This window comes from Strix uralensis, chromosome 4 (assembly GCF_047716275.1).
Source record: "Strix uralensis isolate ZFMK-TIS-50842 chromosome 4, bStrUra1, whole genome shotgun sequence".
Taxonomy (NCBI): domain Eukaryota; kingdom Metazoa; phylum Chordata; class Aves; order Strigiformes; family Strigidae; genus Strix; species Strix uralensis.
Genome location: NC_133975.1, coordinates 45,215,118 through 45,241,441, shown reverse-complemented (window position 1 = coordinate 45,241,441; position 26,324 = coordinate 45,215,118). Strand labels below are relative to the sequence as shown.

Genomic DNA, 26,324 nt, shown 5'->3' with positions numbered 1-26,324 from the left:
TGGCATATTTTTTAACAAATTCAAAGCCAATGGAGGGAGAGTGAGATTCGGCAGGAAAGCAAATCTTTTCCTGAGGAGAAATTTAGATTTGAAATGAAGAGCAAGTTGAAATATGGCCTGGAAAAAAAATACTTTGCCAAGAGGCCCAGCTGTAAAAGACTGAGGAACGGTCAGGAACAGTATATATGATCAGATCCATTTCTCCCTTGTTGCATATGCTATGTTCTTCCTTACACTCATATATGTTAGGAGGAAAGAAACCCAAACTTCTGAGTGGGCACAGCACAACGACAAAGGGAAAAAAATATAACATTTCTGTTAGTGCACAGTGAGATGACAGTTTGAAGTAAGAAAAACAATAACCAGAATTTACGAGAAATCTGTTTTCCAGGCACTTTTAGCAATAGTATAGCCACTTCTGTAATGCAAATTTCTATAAATACTAGAGTTATAAGTGTACTTTAATACTTCAATGATTTACAGATTGATAAAATTTATAGCATACTCTGTGTGAATATGTGTTACCCAGTATTTTGTAAGGAATGGAGAAGATACAAAACTGAGGAAGGAAGATACAAAAATTGACTAGTCCAAAAATGAAGAGATGTGTGCTTTTTCACTTAGTGATCCCATTTAGTGGATGCCTTCCGTGGTGTTCCTCTATCACTCTCCATACGGGATTTATTTAATACTTTCTCAGCAGTAGATGAACATTGCTGAAAATAGGATCTGTAATGCACTCCACAACTTGCAATCTGGTTTCAGATTTGGCATGCTGACAGCAGTAAGCCAATCCTATAGTGAAAGTGACTTTTTTTTAAACGCTTACTTCCTCCTCTTGAGATATCCCACTACTGAAAACATTCAGATGGCAAAGTTGCTCAGTTAAGTATCACAAAAATAAATAGTTTAGTAGTACAAAGTTTAGTTATTTGTTTCTGATTAGTGGCAATAAATTGGTGCTGCAGGCTCAGCATTTCTTTTTCAGTGTTTGCTACGAAATGTTGAATACTACACAAATTTTCCTAATGCAAGTGCTGACAAATCAGACTAGGCTTTGAAAAGAAGCTCCTGTCTTCTCATGTATTATCCAAAAAACTCAACACATTACAGAATGCTCTCTCTTCATACCTTTCAATTCTACTGGTTTTCATACAGATGAAAGTGTCTAGAATTTAGTAAAGAAATATTAATTGCACACAAAGACCAGAATCAAGCCTATTTCTTTGTATCATATTCTAACTGTGCAATTAAAAGTAATTAAACGGGAATAAAAATGGAACTTGTCTTTAACTGCAGAACTCAGTGGCACTCCACATAAAAAACTTGGGGCTGAAATGAGAGATCTGTGAAATAACAGTAAATTACTGTGTGATAGATGATTGTATCATAGGTAACAGGCAAGGGAAGGGGCAAGTACAGACCATAAAACACTATGGGAAATATATTAATGCAGCCATCTCTATATAGGAGCAATTGTAGGTAAGCTCTTAGGTCAGACTCATACATCTGTTCGCATACACCTATGTAAAGTTGTCACAATCAATATTGACATCATAGCAAAAGGTAAGCAATTGACTGAGAGGTACACCAAATACTTTAAACTGCTTTCAACCATTCAGAATAATATTTTCATGTATTCCTGTATGTTGTTTTGAATGTTTTATATTTAAGATAGGATAATTCCATGTTGCTTTCACACAGTCATGAATATCAATACCAGGGAATTAAAGATGACAAAGTATAGATAACAAAATTATTACCATCATGATTGCTATATAGCTTATTCATTCAAACACAAAGCAAAACATATGGCTACAAATAAACTCTTCAAAACCACAAGTTTTTATTCAAAAAGTCTTTGATCATGTTAGCCTTTCACATAATATCTCCCTCTTCTAAAAATATAGTCCATCAGAAGCTAGTAATTCATCTTACTATTATTTAAAACTACCAGAAATCCTACTTAAATTGCCTAACATCTTTGACATCTCCATCCTGCCCTTCAAAAAACCCCAAACCATCATAAAAACAGATGCATTGGTAAATGTCTTATTTCCTTAAGATCATGTCTTACACTGTTTCTGATCTAAATGTGGTCATGAAGAATATCTTCATCCCCTAAGAAACAGGGGAACTTCCAACCAAAACAGAACTTCTCTTTTTTTTAAATATAATGTTGTAAAAGCAAAGCAAATACTAAAATCAAAGGAAGAAATGTTCACATAAACTCCTTGCAGCAGTGTCCCAAAAGTTTTATGTGAAATGTCTTCTGAGAGCTTCAAACACACACAAAAAGTATTGCATTCTGAAGCAATACATGCAGTGGCTCCAAACACAGCAAACATTGATCCACTGTAATATCTGAACATCCCTTTTCAAAACAAAGTGTTTTCCTTAAAAGTCAAAACTTGGAATTAAATATAAAATCCAGTGTTTTGCCAAACAAAAGGTCCCACGGACCTTACACTGAAATTAGATAAACTGAAAAAATATGCAATTCCATTTGAGGATTATTTCTGTTGAGTCAGGTAATTTTGGTTAACTCTTGGACAATTCTGTATATCTAAAGAGGACAACCTTTCTGCACAAAGTTAGAGACATGATACAATTCTGCTGTATTTTCTAGTACTATCAATAGCTATTGTTATCAATAGGATGTGTCTATACCACAATCTATCAGAAAAGTACATAAAAGCAAGCTGGTTTTAAAGGTTCAGTCCAGGTCTGCAAGAACGTGTCTGCTTCTTAAATAAGCATACGTATTCCATAATGGATACAAAGGTCAAGATTATCATGGTATGATCAAGGGTTTCAGCATTTCTCCCCAGAAGGGTCCATGAAGTTGTAAATACAAAAGTTGTGGAGGCATTAATATTAATGATTTACCATCTGCCAATCCAGACCGCTCAAAATAACTTTAGCTTGCACAGAGCTCAGCGGGGGAGGAAACCATCTTTAAGCTGGTGAATACATACTGGAAGAACCAATCATGGAAGACTACCTGTCCAAGAACTGCTTCTCAAATAGGCAAAGGTATTGTGCAATTAGTGAAATGTGCTAACAATGAAATGTAGCCAATTTGCGTGGGGTTTTTGTGCTTGTGGGTTTTCTCGTTGATACTTTTAAAATCAAAACAGATTTTATTAGTACTTCCTCATCAGACTGACATGATTCATCCTAATAGCCTCTTTATCACTATTTTGGCCATTGGCTCTATCAGTAAGTATAAAGTAGAATGTCAGGAAAACATGTAGTCTAAAATGTATAACAAATAAAACATTTCCACACCTGAATGCCATTTTTTATTTCATTGCTGGGTAGTGATTCTTGTACTCTTTATTTTATACAAGAAATTCCAGACACCTATATCTAAATGACTCAGACATCAAAAAAGAAACAGAAACAAAAGCTTCTGAACAGGTTAAATCCTAGTAAGAAAGCTGAAACAAAAGGAGACAGCACTTGCATAGTCCTCATGTTTTGTCACATCACTAAAATTCCCAGTGTTAAAACCTAGACAAATAAAAATAGAAAAAGAAAAGAATCTTCCACTAAGCCACTGAAAGACATTTCAAGAAGTTCACACATTTCTGACAATATTGCACTCATGGGGGCATGATGAGTACATGGAGAAAATGCCTTTCTTTTTGATACACACCTAGTAAAAGCTGTCCTCACAGGATTTAATGAGGGGTTTTCTGAATGTCAAAACCTAAACTGCTCTTTTGCTAGTAATGTTTACATGGTAACATCATACAGAAATTTTACAATTAGCATGGGACTTTAGGCATGCAATACCTCTCCCAGTCATATCAGGTTTTGTCCAGCTCACTTTTCTTCACTACAGAAAAAAAAAAAAAATGTACAAAATCATGATTCTTTTCCTCCTACTGCTGATTTCTACTAGCATATTGACCAGATAAAATCATCTCCACAACCTTCTTTCCAAGGGAAGGAAAAACACTTTTTTACTTCCTTTAAAACAACAAAACACCTGAAGCCAAGCTCATGGGAAAATTACGACTGCCCATAATGTTACATCAAAAAGAGGGCAAGGAAGAAAACCGTATTTCCAGGAATAGTGATATCTCTTCTGAGCCTTTTAGAAAGAAAAGGTAACACTGGGCATCTGCATATCTCCTATGGTTTACCAGTAGCCTTACTGTGAAATGGTATTAAAATGTATATTATGTAAGTACACTAAGGGGGATAAGAGAGTTGCTTATCCTCCCAAGATAATGACATCTAATCTAGTTTCTTGGAAATATGTTACCACAGACCAATTAGAGTAGGTTCTCACTGGTTTTCCTTCTTCTAAAATCCCTTCAGTATGCCCCTTCAATATACAATCCACATTCTGAACTACGTCTTCAACAAAGAAACAAATGTATTTCAGACTAACCCAGAAATGAAGAACTTAGTGTGCTGATAAGCATTACACTTTCCTCAATTATTCACTCTGTTCACACTGGCTGGTTGTTAAACTCTAGCAAACATGAAGAAAAGTATATCTTGAGCACTGTTAGGCTTGGAGAATGTCTCTGCTGAATTCAATTCATTACTTTCTAAAAAGGGAAACAAAACACAAACAAAATTTATGCCTTTACATACTAATATGAAGCATCTCCAAATCACTATGGCTATGCCAAAAACCTCAGATTTTTAAAGGAATTTAGTATCTAAATGTCTGTCAGAGCACTTAAAGGTATTTAGACACCAAAATATTTGGCTCATCTGAGCCTAACTCTCATCAGTTCCTGAAAATGGGATACAGTTACTTAACCTAGCAATACAAAAATCAAATTATACCCTTGCATCTTCACTATTGCAGGCCCTATTTACTCCTCTTATTGGTCTGTTATTCTATTATCTTAATTTGGGTCTAGATTTTGGGGTCACATGACATCCTGAATATAAGGCAGCGAAATAACTGTCACAGTCCAGAACCCAGCTATGGCCCAAACTTCAACTTTCCAAGTCTGGACTTTGGTGCTCTTGGTGAGGTTGCAGAAGCCGAATTCTGCATTAGCTGTGCAAACATTTTTCTGCTGTTACTTCATTCCGTGTTGACTCCATGTTCACACAGTCATAACAGCCAGGGATCCACTCACTTCATTTTGAGCAGAAAATCCAGCTGCTTTCACAGCGATGTTAGAAGCAACAATGAATAATCAGGAGTACAGTCCCACAAAGGATGGAACGTGGGTGACAGTGTACTTCATAAGCAGGAATACTTAAGGCACAATAACACAGTTGATAACAAAAATCTGTTACACTTGTTATATTTAACGTAACAGTAACATAGCTATTGCTATGTATTAATTGTAATTGGTATTTACTGAAGATGGGGTATTAATGAGAAAATAAATTATTGTGGATTACAATTACCAATTCAAAATGAAACTAAAACCAAACAACAACAAAAAACCCTCGAACATTCAAGGAATGTTTTTTCCTAATTTCTACTTATTGATTACCCTGATGCTTCAGGGATTTCTGAAGATTCCCTTCATCTGCTTCAATAAAATCATGCTGTTAATCAACAGGGGAATGTAAAAGTTGTTGCTGCCATTGATTCCAAAAGATGCTGATTGACAACTTTACTCCTTTATGTGTAGGGGGAAAAAAAGGACTCTTGCAAATTGTTTAAGATTTATCACTTTTCAAACAAGCTAATTATGATTCACCTTTTGTAACAGTTATTCTCTAACGAGACTTCAATCTTTTGCAAAGGAAAGTAATATTCTTGAACTTCACACCATTACTTTTCTCAGCCAAAACAAATTCTTTTAACAAATAGTGAACTTCTATGCTTTTAATCTTTTTAATTAGGACAGTAAGTAACTAACTGGATGATTTAGTAGTAACGTGACATGACTTACATCTTGATGCTTGACAGCATTTCAATTGTAAATAGAAAATAGAAATCCTTATAAAGAAATGGTATAAGGAACAAATTCACTAAGATTAAACCTATGCTTAGCATAAATGCTTTGGATTGTCTTCATATAAATACACATTCACATGTAAGAAGAAAGAACAGATCCTGTTAAAATGAAGAGATATAAAATCGTGTGGCCTGCTGTAATGGATCCACTTTTCCTAAATTGCTTTTTTGTTGTTATTGCATCGCTTTTTTCCTCATTCTTCATTAACTTCCTCTACATTTCTGTGCAAGAACTGCTTGTATTTATCTTTGTGTCATTGTAGTTATGTACAGTGATCATGAATAAAGGAATATGGTGAAAATGTTTGTAGTATCAACATTATCGTATTAGTCATTTGGATACATGGAAAAAGGACTCGGGGGATTTAAGAAACTATACTTCTTGTGTAGAGATCTAAGATGATCAGAAAGTTTCTTATTGTCTAGTTTAAAGATTGAAAGCCTTCTATTAGTTTCTCATCCAAATAGTACCTTGCTCCAGTACCTGGTTTTTAGAACTCATAGGGATTTTTTTTTAGTAACAGGAATGTACCTTTATGGTTCTGTCACCTATTTAGACCACTGTAAGTTTCATATTTAACAAATAATATTAAAAGGAACACAGAACTACCAAAACTGTATTCTGTCTTCGTTTCTTGTGATTCTGATTCATGGTAAGGAACTGCTGCAAGGATTACACTCTTAGTGCAATAAAATAAAACCCGTATCAGCCTCTCAAATGTGTTCTCCTCAGTTTATTAGGGCTGTAAATTTTGCTGGTTTACCTGGCCAAATACATTTTTACTGTTGACTCTTAAATGGCATCATGGTCTTCTGCATTTTGGAAGGAGAACATGTTTAAAGTTTTTGAATAACAAACTGTGGAGAGCAAGACAAAAGTTTTACAACTAGTGATACTGAAACAAATTTAGAAGTCACATTGTATTTCCAAACGACTACCCAAATACTATAAGTTTTTGTGTCGAATAATAGGGTGTCTGATGAAGCAAAAATAAAAGCCTGAACTCTCTGCACTGATCTGCACACTTGGAATTTTAATAGGCTTTATTTATAACTTCTTCACCTGATTTTAGTACAGAAAAAAAAAATTAGTTAAATGTGTATAACACAAAATGTTTGCTGGCTTCTAGCCTACTGCTACAGTCTTTTCCAGCAGTTATTGGAAATAGGAGAGAAAGGATAGGGGAATCAGATACAATTTATGCTAATTAATATATTTTATGTCTCACAGATGATGAAAATTTGAAGAACCAACCCTAGAAATTCAATGAAACTAAAGCTCTTGTGTTCTTGATCAGATAAATTGCTGCTATTTTGTATTAGAAACCACCATTAAACTGTATCATTAGACAAAACGGAAAATGAGGAGTCTCATTGTAGAAATGAGAACTGTGAAACTACAGTTGGGTATAAAAAGCACTTCAAATGGGAGATCTAGGTCAGGAAACAGATGCAAATACCTATTAACTGATTACAGGTATATGGGTATGGCTTGATCAGCCAGTAATTTATACTTTACACAGTAGATTTGCACAGAAAAGAAAATAAAGCAGTCATACAACTTTACGCCTTTGGAACATATTCATGGTGAAAGGACAGAAAGTCATAGTAACCCAGGTAACAACCACTAATTGGCTTCAGATACATGGGAAAAAGTAGAAGAGATTAGCTGGGGGCTACACAGCAATGAAGCAATTGGCAGCTTAACCTGACCACCTAATTCAGAAACCAAATAAAAAAGTGAAGAAAGGTGCCTGTCAGTGAGAAACAATCTGTGAGTGCCAGAAAACATGCAGAAGGCAGAGTCTGAGGTGGAACAGCTGGCTACTCAAAAAAGCCAGCTGCAAGCCAGGACTCGGGCACATAGACGCTTTGGAGCAAATGCCCTCTCCCCCCCCCCAGCCTATGGCACTGCTCAACTGGGCCAAGGGGCAGGCGCCTTGATCACTGTGAGTGTGTCCTTACAGAATATGCAGGTTTCATAGAAAAGAAAACTTACAACAGAAATTGCTGTCAACCCACTGTAGCCATCCTGTTTAATAATTTTATATTTTTTTTTAACTAATCCGCTTTATGCCATGGTACGATTCTGTTCTTGCAGGTACCCCACCCTTAATTCCCCTGCGGAAATACATATTTTTCCTATCTAGAGGGTCCCTACATTATGTGCAGAACTTTCTCATATTAAATCCACATTAATAATCTCTAATACGTATCAATAAAAATTTGCACTCCAGAGGACCTCAAAATTGAACAAAAGATTTCTTGAAAAATCATTCAGGTTAAATACATTTTGTCATCACCACATTTTAAACTGTCTTCCTGAGAAGTGAGAGCCACTGTACCATCAAATGCTATGATCAAGAATCCTTAGCATACTCTCCCTATTTCAAGTCTATAGGTTTCTCATTTAAAGCTGTGCAGTCAAAAGACATCTGACACTGAGCAAGTGGTATCCAGCATTAACTGCAAATTCTGCAAACAGTGCATGCTGTAATACAACTCTGCATTTAACACCTATGTAATATTTCACGTATATCATACGCACTTTTTCTTCCCTGAATCTCTTACTCCAAATCTGAAAACTAAGAACATACTCGGTATTACAAAGCTTCACTTCTAAAAGTCAAATAGAAAGAAAGGTACAGGCTTTGTGCAGTCATGAAGAATACATAAGGACAATGAGCAAAAAATAATTATATGATGTTTAGAAATATTTGAAAACAATTTCCCACACATCCATTACATGTACCCTAGGTAAAAATAACTCAGTCTAAAAGTTCAACTTTCTTTTCTGTTTGAAATGGAGTTTTCAATCTATTTTTAATTATTTGATGAGTTATTTCTTCATTTTTGATGCATAATTTCAGTCATAGTAAAACAAACAAAACCCCCCAAAAGGTTAAATGCAATTGCAGAAATATGTTCAGATGCCCATGACACTTGGAAAAAGTAATTATGTTAGAAAATTAATATATTCTCTGACCCATGTCAGAGAGTTCTGCATACAGAAGTCAGACTCTGGAGACTTGCAGGCACATACACACTTCACTCATCTGGCATCTTCAAGTTGCAGACTCTTGCTCTCCAATGGTCATAAAAGTTGTACAAACTCATAGTAAGAACATGATCGGTATGGTCACTTTTGTCAAGGGGCACCTTCTACCAGCTGCTCAGCTCTCCAAAGTGAGGATTTTTGGATACCTTTTGCCTTTAAGCCTTTTGTTCTTACACAGAAAAAACAGAAATAAAGACATTTCTGCTGCACATTTCTTTACAGCCCATGCATTTCTTTCCTTTTGTGTAAGATGAATTTTACAGAGCACCTACTCACTGTGCAAAGTGTTTAGAACTGATTTTCACAGTAACATGCTCTGGTGGTTTTATATCCACAATTTTACATGCATGATGAATAACTGCTATTCAGACATATTATTTTCAGGTGCAGAAGTGAAGGCAAATGTTTCATAACGTGGTTTTTGGTGGCCCCAACATTATACCAAATGAAACTGACTTTATGAGGACACCTGGTAAAAGTTCCCTGTTGCTTTGTGCATAAAACAGAATGTGTCCTTTACCCTGAAACCGCCACCCTTCCTCCAGTTTTTCCAAAACAAGTTTGTTTACATCAAACAAGTACTAAAGTTGGGCAGGACCTCTCATGAGGTTTAAGTTTTTCCAAACTTGATTCTCTGTCACTCACAAGTAAACACTGTTCATACAGACTAATAATTACCTTGGAGGTGCTTTTAGTCTATCTCTGACAGGCTCAGTTTGTTACAATTTTAGACAAGTTTTATTACTAGGCAGCTGCATGAGGTTAAAAAAAAAAAAAACCCTTTTGGATTACCATAAAAGACAAGACCCTACAAATTGCTGGAACAGACAGAAAAACAATCCATATGCCATATAAAAATACCCCCAGCATACAATAGACTTAGCGGTTCTTATAGAACTAATTTTACAGACAAAGCAGCTCCTACATATAGTACTCAATAACCAGAAATGGTTAGGCCCATTACATGATGCAAAGATAACAATAATGTAAAACAGCCAAAGCCCATCTGGGGAAAAAAAAAAAAAAAAAAAAATCACAAACCAAAAAACCCCACAACACACCTTTTTAACTTTAGATAGAACAGTAAGTCAAAAGATTACCCTAGAAAATGTGGGAGACTCAGTATCTACAGACAGAAGCTGAAGTAGTACACAAACTTGTGTTTCATATCCAAACACCTTCCTGAAAGCCTGAAAGCCAGAAAGAAGACCTCAACCTATCTTCAGATAAGATTTATCAACTGAAATATCAACTGGGGCTTGAATCTAGCTAGAAGAAATATGCTTGATGCCTCAGGAATTTCTTAAGTTACCTCATTTGAAAGTATCTAGTATATCACTGAAGCACTCAGCATGCAGTGAGATCAGTTCTCATAGAAAACCAGCAAAAATAAGTGTCTTACTGTTTCAAGAAACACTGAAATTCAAGATCAGGCATTTATATATTTTAATTATATTTTCGTATTTTTATTCATATATCTTTTACCAAAAACAAAAGCTGAATGCTCATGATTGTTTTCTGCTGAGATTTGCACTTACATATTCTTCTTACATCTTTCCCTAATAAAATGGTTGAAACCATTAGAAGCACCCACTACAAGGTAAATGTTTATTGAAATACTCATCTCTTCTATAATCCGTAAGCCTTCTACGTTGCACTTAGATCAGTTTAGACAAAATAAGGGTCCCAAATTTGTTCCATGACGCAATCTATTTCTAGCTCAAGCCCTCTTGTCCTCAGGAGTCAGATGGTGAACGTAGAAGTGTCCTAAAAGCTGAAAGTGTTTTGTGGCTAGGGTCCTTCTGAAGTACAGAGCCTGAATCACTCTATCTCTGATGGGGAAGGACTTGCAGCAATGCCCCCAAACACACATGCACAGCCAGGTCATCACCTTATGGACTACAAGCAGAGTCTTAAAGCATGGATCCCAATTTGGCAAGGTTGTGAACACTTTCACAGCTTGAAAATTCCTTGAAATCTACCAGAGTAGGTAGGCAGAGTTACAGACCCTCAAAAATCTCTCTGTGTCCTCCATGATACTTTCTTCCTTAAATTAGACCAGCTTTCAATACTCCTAGCCAGAAATTTGGAAGGAGGAAAAATTAGTAGGATCACAGGAGGAACAGAAAAAGCTTTGCACTGTAACTTCTCTGCTGGACAATGGAAAATTTACTTTTCCTTCATAGATCACAGATTGTAGTTCACTGTAACCTCCTTCAGAGTGAAATCAAGTTTTCAGGAAGTTAGTCTGCTGCAGATACTAAGTTGCAATTCTTTTTCTTTCTATTTTCTTTTTCTTCTTTTAATAAATAACCATTTAAAGTTTTTTTAAAAAAGCCTTTATTTTAAAAAACCTAATTACTCAGGCAGTATACTGAACACAGCTGCAGCAATCTAGATCATAAAAGACAGTACAAGTCAGCTAAGAAGCCCCAGCACATAGACCAAAATGCAAAACAATTTTTTTTCTCTTCTTTATCATGAAAAGGACAGTAAGTGAATCTGTTTCTATAAATGACATCTGACATGGCAGTTCAACAATTAAACATCTTTGACTGCAGCAACTCAGGCAGAGTAAGACCAAAGAAATACTGTTTAGTTTTTCTCTCATTAAACTAAAGTAGCATAAAACTGGGAATAGGTATTTGCAGTCCAGACTTGAGGACTCTGACATCCTCTTATGTCACATAATGCCACTTGTATTTCCAGGAGATATATTATCATTTTCACAGAATAACAGAATTGTCTAGGTTGGAAAAGACCTTGAAGATCATCCAGTCCAACCATCAACCCAACATTAACAGTTCCCAACTACACCATATCCCTCAGCGCTAAGTCCACCCGACTCTTAAACACCTCCAGGGATGGGGACTCCACCATCTCCCTGGGCAGCCCATTCCAGCACCTAACAACCCGTTCTGTAAAGAAATGCTTCCTAATATCCAGTCTAAACCTTCCCTGGCACAACTTGAGTCCATTCCCTCTTGTTCTATTGTTTGTTACTTGGTTAAAGAGGATCATCCCCAGCTCTCTGCAACCTCCTTTCAGGTAGTTGTAGAGAGCGATGAGGTCTCCCCTCAGCCTCCTCTTCTCCAGACTAAACAACCCCAGTTCCCTCAGCCGCTCCTCGTACGACATGTGCTCCAGACCCTTCACCAGCTTCGTTGCCCTTCTTTGGACACACTCCAGTAATTCAATGTCCTTTTTGTAGCGAGGGGCCCAAAACTGAACACAGTCATCGAGGTGCGGCCGCACCAGTGCCGAGTACAGGGGTAAGATCACTTCCCTGTCCCTGCTGGCCACGCTATTTCTGATATAAGCCAGGATACCATTGGCCTTCTTGGCCACCTGGGCACACTGCTGGCTCATGTTCAGCCGGCTGTCAATCAACACCCCCAGGTCTCTCTCTGACTGGCAGCTCTCCAGCCACTCCTCCCCAAGCCTGTAGCACTGCTGGGGGTTGTTGTGGCCAAAGCGCAGAACCCGGCATTTGGCCTTATTGAAACTCCTACAGTTGGCCTTAGCCCATTGCTCCAGCCTGTCCAGATCTCTCTGCAGAGCCTCCCTACCCTCGAGCAGATCAACACTCCCACCCAACTTGGTGTCATCTGCAAACTTACTGAGGGTGCACTCGATCCCCTCGTCTAGATCATCAATAAAGATGTTAAACAGGAGTGGCCCCAAAACCAAGCACCCTGGGGGACACCACTCGTGACCTGCCACCAACTGGATTTAACTCCGTTCACCACAACTCTTTGGGCCCAGCCATCCAGCCAGTTTTTTACCCAGCAAAGTGTGTGCCCATCCAAGCCACGAGCAGCCAGGAGAATGCTGTGGGAAACGGTGTCAAAGGCCTTACTAAAGTCAAGGTAGACAACATCCACAACCCTTCTCTCATCCAATAAGCAGGTCGCCCTGTCGTAGAAGGAGATCAGGTTTGTCAAGCAGGACCTGCCTTTCATAAACCCATGCTGACTAGGCCTGATCATCTGGTTGTCCCGCATGTGTTGTATGATGGTACTCAGGATGAGCTGCTCCATCAGCTTCCCGAGCACTGAAGTCAAGCTGACAGGCCTGTAATTTCCCAGATGATGCTTCGACCCTTCTAATATATGGGCATCACATTGGCCAGTTTCCACTCTGTCAGGACACCCCCGGTCAGTCAGGACTGCTGGTAAATGATGGAAAGTGGCTTGGTGAGCACCCCAGCCAGCTCCTTCAGCACCCTCGGGTGTATTCCATCCAGTCCCATGTTATCATGTTATTTTCCATGTTATCAAAATGTTTATTATCAATAATGTAAGAATATATAAAATCTCTTTTGCAGTCACAATGTTTGATTTCAAAGCTAACTATATGCTAATTACTTCATAGAACAGCTAGAACATCAGCAAGGTTTCTTGTTTTTGTTTGAAACAGAGTATTACTCTGTTTCACTACTACTAGAAGTAGAGCATTTGTTTCTTAAACGTTCCACTCTTCTGATTCTACCCAGTGCAAAATGCTATTCTGCCAGAAAGTAATGGCAAACAAAATATGCTTGTGCACACCAGAAAGTATCAAGTCTTAATGTAGGGCTGCCAAGGGAAAAACAAACAAAACAAACCAAAAAAGATGTCACATTGAAGAGAAAAGGTTTAGTTAAACTTCGGTCTGACACATTTAGCCTGCACTTGACTTATCTGCACATTAAGTTACCATATACAGACACATATATTACTTGGGGTAATCTTTTTAGCAAAAACCATTGTATGAATCAAAATCCAATCGTCAGATGTTTAAATTTTCCCTTATTTCTTTTTTTAATTCAGGAAAAAAATAGGGTAGCAAAATGCTGTAGATTAACCATTTTTTTCAGACTGGACACTGAAGTAATACCTCAAAGTTTTATACAACAGGTCTGTTACTTGTGTATGGCAGCATTGTGAACTGTACTGCAAATAGTGACAGCAGAGTAACTATTCCCAGTTATGTCATAATCTATTTATTCGAGCTTAGCTATTTGACAATAAAGGTTACATTAGCTTCAGAGAGAACATTGATTCTGTCATATTTCTCCTATAACACCTGGACAGCAGCAATTCAGGAAAATAGGGAATTCTATATTAAGATCTCAAATGAACTCAAAATTTTCCATTCAGGCTGGCTAGTGGCAGATGCTGAGAATATGAAATTTCTAAAAGTAAGGAATGCAATGCTTATTCTTAGAGTCATGTTATTAAGCAAGAATGTCAAATTTCTCTTAAAAGCCACCGTCTTGCAATTATGATTGCAGAGAAAAAGCTTGATAACACAAGGTGTGAGGTGTCCATCAAATTCAGTCCTTGTTATAATGACCCAAAGAACAGAATTATAGATGATGGAGGGAAGTGGAAGAAATAGAGCAGAAAAAAATACCATCAAAACCAACACTATTTGCATGCGTTAAATGACTGACCATGGATCCTACAAAGAGGACCATCAGAGAACCAGTGATGACTCAATGCATTCACCGTGGTTCAGGAGGGCCAAACACTACCTGCAGACACTACCTTACAGTGGGGATTCCTCACTAATGAGACTTGAAACACATTTCAGGCATGGCATGCAGTTAGGCTGAGCTCACAGCAGCACTACCCCTATGCATGCTGTGACCTCCTTTCCTCACTGTAGGGGACAGCAGCAGCATTAGAGGGCTTTAACAGGGCTTCCTGTCACTGCCTATCTGTACCATGATACAGCCCTGACACAGGGTTTGGGAAAGCCAGTTCACATCCCCACCTATGTCTGATCTCTTGTATTTAGACCAAAAGGCTGGAAGTAGTTAGAAAACTGGGAGAGAGCAGTAAAGTTTTCACAACACTCATGCAATCACTGTCCCATGTGACTACAGCACCTTTAACTCTCTCACCCAGCACTACAGATATAGTGTCCTCCAGGCACAGAGTCCTTGCAGTTATCAAACCAACTCCTCTTTGGGCCTTGTATGCCACCTAAACACAATCCCCTCTAGCTACATCTATCATGTGATATAGCATACTCAGATGTCTTAGTCCCCGCAAAAGGGTTCACTGCATGGGTCCCTCCATGGTTCACTGCAAAAAAGCAAGCACATCAACAGAATGCATTTCACCAACAAAATGTACTATTTTCACAAGGTTTGCCCAATTAACCATTTGCACTATGTTAGTCTTGCCTACCACTGGAGAACTCAGATGACTGAGAGTGCTACCAAGTATTTTATTTTTCTCTCAGAGATAAAGAAAGGAAGTCTTTGAAGTAAAAGGAAGTAATATACTTGAGGTAGTTAAAACTCAGAAATACTAACACAGTATTGCTGTCTGTCCGTTTCCCCCTCTTCATTTTGTTCTTGCATTGGGTACTTGACATTTACATCCTATACTGAAATCAACATTTCTAATTTCTTGCTCAGAACCATAAGGAGTAATAAGAGGGCAAAGTGTTAGCTATATTGTCTTTGTCCCCCACAAACCAATAAAGCCAGTGCAACAAGCAACTGTAGTAGTGGTGGAGCACAGAATGGAAAAGTCTCCTTTTAAGCATCTGTAAGAGGTTTTTTTAAGAAAAATGACAGTGGACAGCATGTATGGGTTTTTTTACCTGGGCTGCCACTAGAAAGCAAATCTCTCTAATAAAACACTTTAAAATTAATGACATATTACCATAAGTACTTTAAACTGTTTCAGCATGACAGTGCTGTAAAATACAGCTGTAATCTCAAATATATCCAGCGAGTACACTAAAAAGAATTTTCTTTGGATCACATGTTAGTGGATCCAGACAATTCATCTACTTGCTCCAAGAGGCAGTTTTCTTATTATTGCTGCTAAAATAGTCCCATCCTTGTATATTCACATAATCCTATGACTACACAGTTGGGCAAATTTGGCTAATAAGTGAGCTAAATGAAGTACAGACTTCATGTTGATGACTGAAAAGTTTCATTCCACAGTATCAATACAATTAAGAAACATATTCTGAACAAGGAAATGCCTCCATTGCCTGCATACCATTCCTGCTGCCACAATTTAAGAAGATGGTGCAGATGGGGAAATGAAGTCACAACTCTTGTGTACTCAAAGCCTAGGAGAAGAGTTGAGAGATCTACTAATACTTCAAAGTAGACAGAGAACCATCCTCTATCTTCTTATTCAAGTTAAATCATCCCACCCTAGAACATGAAATAACTGATGCTTGCATTCCCATCAAAAGTCACGGTCAAATTCCACTCCCCAATACAAAATCTTGCTTTTTCTCTTTTTATTGAAAATAATACAAAATTCAAGGATGAAAACCTCAAAATAATAAACTTACAAAAGAACATATTAAATAGGAGCTAAGAAACATGTGTGTTTTACAGAGATTGTTTCCAGAAGAGCCTTTGCAGGAGCTGGAAAGCGGGGGGCAGAGGCTGGCCCTGGGTGCTGTCCGTTGTGCTGAAACGAGGCACTGAGCTGTGAGCAGGTACAGAATTGGGCAGATCTACAATATCCGCCTCATTTTTCAAAAAATGAGAAGTTTCATGTCATTTCAGTAGTTTCTGAAGTGTGTACATGTGTAAACTAGAATTTTATTTCTAATATGTTTATAACAATTCACTGAAGTCAGGCACCCTTCCCTTTCCAAAGCTGATGATATGAGCTGAAAGTGTTGTCTATCCTATACAGAAAATAGCTTCACTTTCACAATAACAATGAAGTGTCTTTGAGAAAGACCTCCAAAGCTGGGAAAGTCTGCTCTGACTGATTTTAAAAAAAAAAAAAAAAAAAAAAAAAATCAGGTCAAATTCAGTGTTACTTGGTTCATTGTTATGAAGAAGAATTAAATATTACTGTAAATAATAATTTTATACAATTCGATGTGTGGACTAATTATGTACCCAAATACACAGGCTTTTGTCCTTTAAAATTTTCTTGTTTGGAGACCTAGATTCCAACAAAGCTAGATACACCTGTAGGGCTAGCATCACAAGTTTTGCAAAGCTGGCAAGCAATTTGGGTCTCTATGATGTTGTTCCTTAATTAATTGAATAGTTGCAATCAACCAGATTTCAATGCCTGAGAGTTGTCTTTAATCAGAACAAGATTTGGTGGGGTATATGTGACTATGGAAGCTGCTTTTTAAAATGCTGTCTAGATTTGAGAGTACTTCTCTAAAATGAGTCTTGGAACACAGGCTTTGCTGATGACATACTTCTGCCTTAGATAACTTTCATTTGAACTGTATTTGCAATATGTCATCCCCCAGAAGAAAAGCATCTGCAACAGACAGAACGGTTCACAGAGCACTGTTCATAATTGAAGTGAGCGTGAAAGGTACCTAGAGTAAATAATCAGTTTTTCAGCTTCCTGAATTGTTTCCAGCTGCAGATCAGCCCCATTCAGCCACCAGGTTTATGCACACAACACATTCTGGAAACTCTCTCAATTACAGCCACTTCTTGAATCTAATTCAGGATCTAAGTAAGTCATGAAACTCAGTAAGCCACGGAATGTTATTGCTGAAGACAAGACAAACAACCACTAATTAAAAAAGATGAAATTTTTGTGTGTGTGTGGTTTTGGTTTGTTGGGGTTTTGCATTTGTTTAAAAAAAAAATTAGCAGGAAAAATTTACAATAACTTTTTAATATGGCATTGTTTCCTCTGTAAAATCTCAGACTAACATCAGAAGGAAATCCAAATGAAATGAAATCTGAAGCCTAATATTTTAAACTCAGAACCATTTTAGAGTAGGAGAAGAAAAGCCCAAACCTTCAATTTATTGGAACTGGGAATTTCAGATATAAAAGGAATTATAAAAGCTTTCTTCATGATACTTGTAGTCAAACTTCAGCAGCATCAGAAGACATGTGCCAGCAGGCTGTAAGCATTGGCTAGAAACATAGAGAAGTCTACTGAGATATGGAATCTTAAGCTTCAAATCCTTTATCAGTGAAAAGTCCCATTTTAAAATCAATACTAGTATTTGACACGTAGTCAATACACAGCAACACAAGCTGGTGAAATATGCTTTTACCATCTTCTTTTCATAAAAAGCCCGACAATCATACTATGCAGCCAGTAGCCTTTACATAATCTTATCAGGAAAAGCAGCTTGTAAAGAACTGGTATTATCCTAAAGCATGCTAATAAAAGCACAGCAAGCAATCTTTTATTTTCTTACTGGTACCAGAGTAATGTTTTTTATTCACAGGAATATGAAAAAGGAACAAGGATCCAAAATTATTAGAACAAATCTAGCCTGTATTTTAGGTAACACTTCCCCCTTTTCTCACTGTCATGAAATCTCCTGTCATAAGAATCACATGGCATACCAAAATAATAACAGTTCCCAAACAGGAGTCAGAAGACTTACTGATAAAGAACTTAACTTTCTAAAGCATCTTAAAGAAAACTAATCACTTACAGCTATACTTTGGAAGCACTTCAACCATTAAACACAACAGCAATCTATCACCACAAAATTGCAGAAAAGCTTCACCAGGAAGCAGTTAAGTCCTATAACTGCAAATACTGGTGGATTTCCATGCAAACACAGCATAGAAGTCCAAACCATGGTCATGTCAAGAAAAGAAGAAAAATCTCCCATGTCTTTTGAGAAATACCATACAATATTGACAACATACAGGATTAGAGATTTTGTCATATGTTGTATGCAACATCATGTCGAATATGAGCTTATCATTAAGACAAACTATGAAGGAAAAGCAATATATGTCAAAGTACATCAGTAATCTGATTCATATGCTAGAGCTCCTCCTCCCCATTCTCTCAGCCCCACATCTCTTGTCGAATAAAAAATTATACCTCAAAAAAAGACTGCAATTACATGACTCTGTTTGGGCAGCTATACTCATAAACAAACATTCTCACACTTCCTGCAAAAAAAAATTCCACCTGTATGTTAGGTAATAAATGACCATATCTATTTATCTGCTAAATTATACCTAAGAAACTTTAAGAAAAGAATTTAAGATAATGAGCAACAAATCCACAAACATCTGCTATCTGGCTGATGAATTATCTCACCAATTTCCTGGAATTCTAAGTTTTTCATTCTTTGCATCACATGCCTGAAGCCATCCAAAGAGATATGTGTTATTTTATTAGCACTGGTATAAGTGACATTTTCATATATCAGGAGTTACTTTAATTTCACCTTTTGAGAAAGTGATTCAAGCCACTAACAAATTTAACTACACTAAATATTGTGCCTTCCCATCTAAAAAAAAAATGCAATACATTGCTTGACCTAAGGTTGTAAGGCAATAAAACATACAGACATGTAAAACCTTAACCTTTTCTCTTAATTACAGACAAGTAATCAAATTTCAAGTATCAAATATCTCTGTATTTACTTAACTGCCATGAAAATAATTTAATAGAAATGTATAAGCACTACTTTCTTTGTAACACACAAGAAAGTATATGCCTTTAAAAGCATTTCATCTATTATTACATCTATTCAAAGTTAAGCAAGCAACAAGTGAGATAACACATATATAGGTAAAATTCTTTCCCATCAATAACATTCAGCAACTGCCTCCTCCCTTAAAAAGCATGTCAATGTCTCCTAAACTATTTACAAGCTTTAAGGTAAATGTTAGCAGTAACTCTAGTCTGGCATTTAAAATAAATGTTAGCAGCTACTCTAATGTGGCATTTGAAATAACCATTAAGTTTCAATCTCAATTCTGACTTGAAGAGAAGATCTACTTACAAAAAAATGCATGTTCTTCACAGCAAATGGGCATACATAATTTCAAGCAACACATTAAAATTATTTTTTAAAGGTACAAACTGTACAGCAAAACCACCAAGTTCAAGTTTAATCCATCATTCTCTTTTCATAAATGTCAAAGTATTTCCCTGATAACATTTAAAGACTCAAAAGTTGCAGATGTCTTGCTGCCTTTGAGATGGCAGAACATGAAAACACTGGTGATGAACAGACAGAGGTCCAATGTTTCTTTCACAGCACTGAACTGTGCAGTATGCAGAACTAAATTTCATGCCAAAGTACAATAAACATTGGGGTGAGGATCTGATGGGGAAAGAGAAAGACATTTAAGCAGGTAGATTCAAAAATGTAGCAGCACTTATTTTGTATACGTTGGACAAAAATAAAATTCCTCCTTGCATCTTATTACATTCTATGCAGTTCTGTGAAGGAAACAAATATCCATCATCACCTCTGCCAGCGCAACAAAATATATTAAGGCTTTAGAAGAGTAGTAGGCATAAGTAGAAAACAATTTACCAGTAAGTTATGAGCAAAGCATCAAAACACAAAACTAAAGCAACAATAACATAGCAAATTCATTACTTGTTAATAGTAACTAGAGAATATCACATTTTTAACATCTTCAGGATATTTGGTTTGGTTTTGGGTCAACGGGCATAAGACTCATCACTATAACAAGCAAATCACACTACCATATGAATGTGTCCAAAAGCCATATTACAGTTCTGAGGGCCTTTTTATTCTTTTCTTTTAATGAAAATTCTTGCAAGGTAACCAAATCAAGATTGACTCCTATCTGTCACTGTCTTCTTTATTAAGATATCTTGTACTCTGAAATGATTACACTCAGATAAACAGACCTAATTTTTCCTTCTAATGGACAAGAGCTCGCTATGCTAATCCTTTTAAAAACAGCATGTAAATTTTCCAGTACCACATTTTGAAAAATAATGGTTAAGCTGAAAAGGTATAGTGTCTATAAATTTAGTTTGGTAGCAAGAAGTGTCTTCTCTGCCATTCCATGACTTTCATTGTTGGTTTTTATAAACTTGCTCCTAACCAATCTGAGCATACAACATTCAAGATTGTTATTCCACGGTAGTCATGGCAGTTTACTCTGTGGCCCTTGTGAACTCTAGGTTAGAGTTAGTATTTTTGCTAAGCTTCACTCAGTTGCCCTGTTCAATTTTCTGTACTGTATGAAAATTTCTTTCCGTACTTAACACATTTTAGAATAATAATCTATGCCCTATACACAAGACAATGTAAACAGAGACTACTTTACGAATTTCACACTGTATGTTTACAAATAAATAATAAAATTACCAGCAGCCAGAACAGGCATTTCAGCAACCGTATTCTTCAGGAATCATATACATTTCTTTAGCCTTTTTTATCACAGTAGAGAAGATCAACCGGAAGCCCAGCATAACTGTACAAATATTATCTACATATAAAATGGGGAACATATATTAATATGGCACTTGTCTCAAGGCACTGCAGTCTATGTTTTCAAAAACTTAACATATTTGGAGTCCTGATGACATAATTTGATTTTTAGGTTACTGACTTAATTGACTTTGAACAATGGTTCTATTAACAAACTATTCTGAAAACAGACACCCAAGTGTTTTTCTCTATCACATAAACACAATTACACATTTCACTGCAATGATTTTTCTCAAATATTGAAGAAAGCTGAATTAACTATGAATATCAAAAAAGTCCACATCACGTTGTGAATGCACCCTATACTCTATACTTTGATCTTTGTTTCTGCAACAATTGTTTCCAACAGCTCTACTAAAAGAATAAGAAAGTCAGCTTCTTCACTTAAATGTTTTGGGCAAAACGAAGTAGCATTAATGACTGTTAAGCCTTCCTAAAATCAGTGCAACAAACTAGCAGAAGATTATACCTGAATTGTGGAAATGTAGTGCAGAGCTGCTGCAACAGGTTATACAACACCTAAACATTTTCATTGCTTCAGAAATGGAAGAAAACTACCTCGTCTTTACACTACACTTAGAGAAGCTCTACAGTTAAATTTGATGCAAAATCCATTGTTAGCTGCAACTTCTGCTAATTACTGAGCCAAATCAACAAAAAAAATTACAGAAATAGCCTGCACTAAAGTTTTTGATCCTGCAAAGGATGCTACATCGGAAGACTGCCTTAAAAAGCTCCCTCTAGCCATTGTGTCATACCTCAATTCCTAATATTGGTCAGATATCCATTAAGGGCACTTGTGGCTCATAATTAATATCGCACTTCATAGCATTCTAAAAATAGACCAATACTTGGCAATCATCTGTAAGTGTGCATAGACGCATATTAAAATCTTCAGATAAAGCATGTCTCTGAGCATCTGTAATTGCAGAAAAGCATTATGGAATGAGTTGCATCATGAGTCATATGCAACTGAGGTTCTTAAGTGAGCCAGATTTACATCATTCAGTGTGAACTTGGAAATAGTTTGTTGCCGTGAGCTCTGCAATTAGACAGAACTCTTCTTCATAAATTTTAATGCTGTTGTAAGGACATCATATAAAATTCTCTAGCAATAACAGAATTCAGCATATAATCCTAACAATTTTTCTCCTAGCAATTGGAAGATCTTTCAGACATTTCATTTTTTCATGTCTTCCTGAACCAGCTTGGTGCTCTCACTGCTCTAGGAAGCCCATTTAAGTACCGTATTTAGCTTCACCTCAAAATGCCTGTTAATGGAAAGGCAGAGGAAACAGGTACTCACAGAAACAGTATTAGCGGATACCATGAACTCAAAAGAGCCTCACCAACACAGACAGAAACAACTGAGTACAAGCAAGGAAGTTTTCTTTGTGAGGACCATGCTGTGTAGGAGTTGCAGAGATACAAGACCATCTACATAAGTCCGAGCAATCTGTCTGGACAATAAAAAGGCTGGTTCACTTCTCCCAAATCACATCTACAAAACAAACTTGAACATCATCATAATTTAAATAAACTGTAGATATTATGTGAAAAACACCAGTCTTCACCAGTTGATCTACAATCTCTAGCAACAGCACTAGGGAGTTTTTATGCTGTATAAATCACAGCCATAAGCCTTAAGGGGTGAGCAGATATTCTAGCAGGATGATTAGGCTCCGCCCAGCAGAGAGCAGTTAAGCAAATACATTTGAATGAGCAGCATGTACTTTACATTTGGTTGGGAGTTTTGTGGAGTTGGTTGTTTTGTTTTTTTAATATTTGTTTTAGAAGACAACTTTCAGGAACTTCATTATTCCAGCCATTTTGTTCTTTTATGATATATGACTTCCACAACTTTCAAGAAAATACTTTGTTTTCTGAGATACTGGAGTCTTGCTGAAATGATGCAACCCAGCCCTCACACAAAAAACCCTAGAAAAGCACGAGACAATTTTTATGATTCAGAAGCTCCATGCTTCCCCCACCCCCCTAAATTAACTAATCACACTTATCTGACCCCTGCGTGAATGCTGCATGTATTCTCTAGTTAACTCTAATGATCAAATTAAAGCAAGAATGGCAGAGAGCAATTTTAAGCTGGGTAACTTTACATACTTCTGTTTTTCACATCTTGAGTCCTAATACAGTTTCCACCTGAACGTTCATCTTTAACCAATCAATGGAAGAATAAAAACAAACCACAGCAAAAGTTTTCCATTTCAAAACACAGATCTCTAGACATTATGAACTCTGACAACAGTGCTACCAGTAGGCAACTGGAGACTACTTCCAGGGAAGGACACTGCTTATACATAGGTGCTCAAACAAAAACCACAATAATCACATTCAGTGAACTTGTAAAAGCTAAATATTGAGCAAAAAAGGTATCTTAAAAAAAAAAAAAAAAAAAAAAAAGCCTGCAAGCTTACCACTATTTTTCCACAATCACACAGACACGTTATGAGTATCAAGCATCTGTTGAACTTAACAATTTCCTGAAAACTACGTCACAAGAGCCACAAAAAGAAAGTTAAAACACTACTTCTTTCAGGGAGGAAGTTTGTCATACAATCTCTTAGATAAAAGACATCATGTTTGTTTTCCCAATAGTTCCTTTTTTCCATATAGCAGGATGGAACAGAAAAACACAGAGACAAGAAACATGTCTGTAAAAAGCAGATGTCTGTTATGTACATTTACTGCTACATCTATAAACCAACTACTTATGCTTTGGCATGGAAAATTATGTCTTTCTTTTTTTCAGTCTTGCACAATACATGTTTAACCTATACATAGCAAAAGAGATTCCTACAGGTAAAAATACTATTAAAACTGCAGATTTTCTGTACTTTTTGTTCTAACTATTAATATAATATAAACCTACAGTTTCTTCTTAACTGGAAAACAAGAGGATACGATATTTACTGATGGAACAACACTTTTGTATGTTTATGAATCAAAGAAAATCAGTCAAAGGATAAAGAACTAAACACCAATGCCTTTTAAATAATAAAGAATAAGTTACAGAGCTCATGCCTACATTTGCTATGAGTAACACACACAGAAAGACTTTAGCATGGTATTTTTGTTGTTTTTAAATAGAGATAGGAATCTTATTAACACTACTTTTACATCCAACCTATTATAAAAAAAACCTGCTACTTGACAGCTTATAAGGAACAATGACTGTCAGTATTAGCACACCCCATGCATTTAAATACAAATATTAAAACCCCCTAATGCAGTTTGCAACTTCCTTCATAATTTTTTTTTTCCAAATATGCTCCTTTCTTCTGTAATGCTGAGATGTTATCACAGGAGCTTGCTTCAGTGTGCTAAAGCACGCTGCACCCATGTGTACTGTGCAACGCTACAGCACACCGCGTCCTGCTGATCAGCCAAACCCACTGGCTACCGAAGGCAGACTCATCCTACCGGAGCACATTGAAACCTTCCTCTTACCTCGACTTCCTTGCTCTTCTCTTTGTTTCTGCCCATTGAACTTCTCCCATTGCTGGCAGTCTCCCGCGCTGGAACTACAGAAATCTGTTGGAGGGGCATTTTTACAGTGCTGCAGGTTGCCAATACCTGTTTGGATGCCTTATATCTTCACTCCCCCCGAGTAGCCCACCTGTATAATTGTTCATATCCTTGCTTTGCCAAGCTCAGCTCTAAATAAAAAGGGGAAAATATTATTTGAGAAACCATGTACCATATGCCAGGGTCTTCCATTAAAAAAAAAAAAAAAAGTGAAGCAGAGCAAATTGCAAACACAAGCAAGAAACGGCAAACAAAGAAGTAAGGCACAATAATCCAGAGAGTTTCACATGCTTAGAGTGATGAGTTGCTGCAAGTCATAACTCCTCTGCTGTGTCGCTGGAGCACCCCCTTGCCCCCCTGCCCCCCAAGAGCATTGTGGGAGACAATTCAATTTCTGTGTTACCTAATAACTGTCATGGAAACCAAGGAAACCCGGGTCTCGCAGGCCTTTATTAACAATCGCTTCCCTCTAATGGCACAGGCTCCCACATTTGCAGCGGCTGCCACTTCTGCTTTTGTTTCCCATCTGATTCCACAGGAGTCCACTAAGCACCCGGAGACACCGCCTCGTGCTGACTAGGTAAAGCAGCATAAGGCTGAAAAGCTTAGTGTTCTATTTTGGAGCCAAAATCTCCTCCTTTAAAAGCACGGATAGCTTGCTGTGTCCTTCATGCGTCTACAATAATCTGCTTAGGTCAAAGGATCTGCCTTGAAGTGAAGAGCAGCGGTGAGCGAATGAGGTGTAAAAAGGAAGACAAGACTGGGAGGGATTGCAAATGTGCCTTTCTGAGGTTGATAGTAAAAAGTTAACCCTTTGCTGTGCTCGTCTTTTCCCAAGACATCACCAGAAGCAAGCTCAGCAGGACAAGCCAAAGGCACACACACACACGTGTCTTTACAGTAGTCACACGCACTCTCTCATTTACACGAGCTTCTCCCACCTAACAGCTTCTGTTCTCTCAGTTACAAGAAGCAAAATACCCAGGAAAACTGTTTCACCATCTCCCCTCCCCCTAAAATGCAAAACAATAGAAGAATGTCCCAGGTGCTGTACTACAAAAATGGTTATGAAGAAAGGAAACTCTTAACACTTATACTCCTTTAAAAATTTTATTATTCTTGATAAATATTAAGAATGCAAGCAAAACTGATTTTGATTAAAAATAGTAAAGAAATCATTAAATCATAAGCCAAATTGTTAGCATTGTATAAATAATACAGGAATGAAAGCAGAAAAAAACCCCAAAAGCAGAGCAAACACTAACAGTGTTTTAGTATGTTGACACTTAAAAAAAATAATAATACCCAGGCCTTGAAATAAATCAACTTTATTTCTAGCTGTATACAGTTGCAGTTGGAATTCTAACAAGAAATAATGGCATTATATACAGCCTGGATTTTCTTACAAAGCCATGTGGGGAGGATTTAAAATATGTTGATTCACTACTCCACTACTTACTATTCTTCAGTCTGAGTTAACAGAGCTTACAAGAGACTAGCCAGAGATAAATTGGGATCTGGTTCACGCTGCCATTCCAGTTTTACGTCACTCGTTTAAACTAAGGTATATCGACA

At 37.0% G+C, this 26,324-nt stretch overlaps 1 protein-coding gene across 6 annotated transcripts in view; it reads right to left on the bottom strand.

The window, feature by feature from the left end:
• MARCHF1 (membrane associated ring-CH-type finger 1) overlaps positions 1 to 26,324 on the bottom strand; it is a 250,495-nt gene that overhangs the window by 119,915 nt on the left and 104,256 nt on the right. For 3 of the 6 annotated variants that reach the window (XM_074866553.1, XM_074866557.1, XM_074866558.1), the window contains exon 1: positions 24,672 to 25,081. The exons of 1 other annotated variant lie outside the window; for it this stretch is intronic. Coding sequence is in view for 3 of the 5 variants with exons in the window: in XM_074866558.1 (XP_074722659.1) it covers positions 24,672 to 24,770 (99 nt within the window). In the remaining 2 variants the exon portion in view is untranslated. Of the gene's footprint in view, positions 1 to 24,671; positions 25,082 to 25,152; positions 25,296 to 26,324 lie in introns of those variants that run through there. 2 more of the 6 variants (XM_074866555.1, XM_074866556.1) reach the window with 2 other exon arrangements.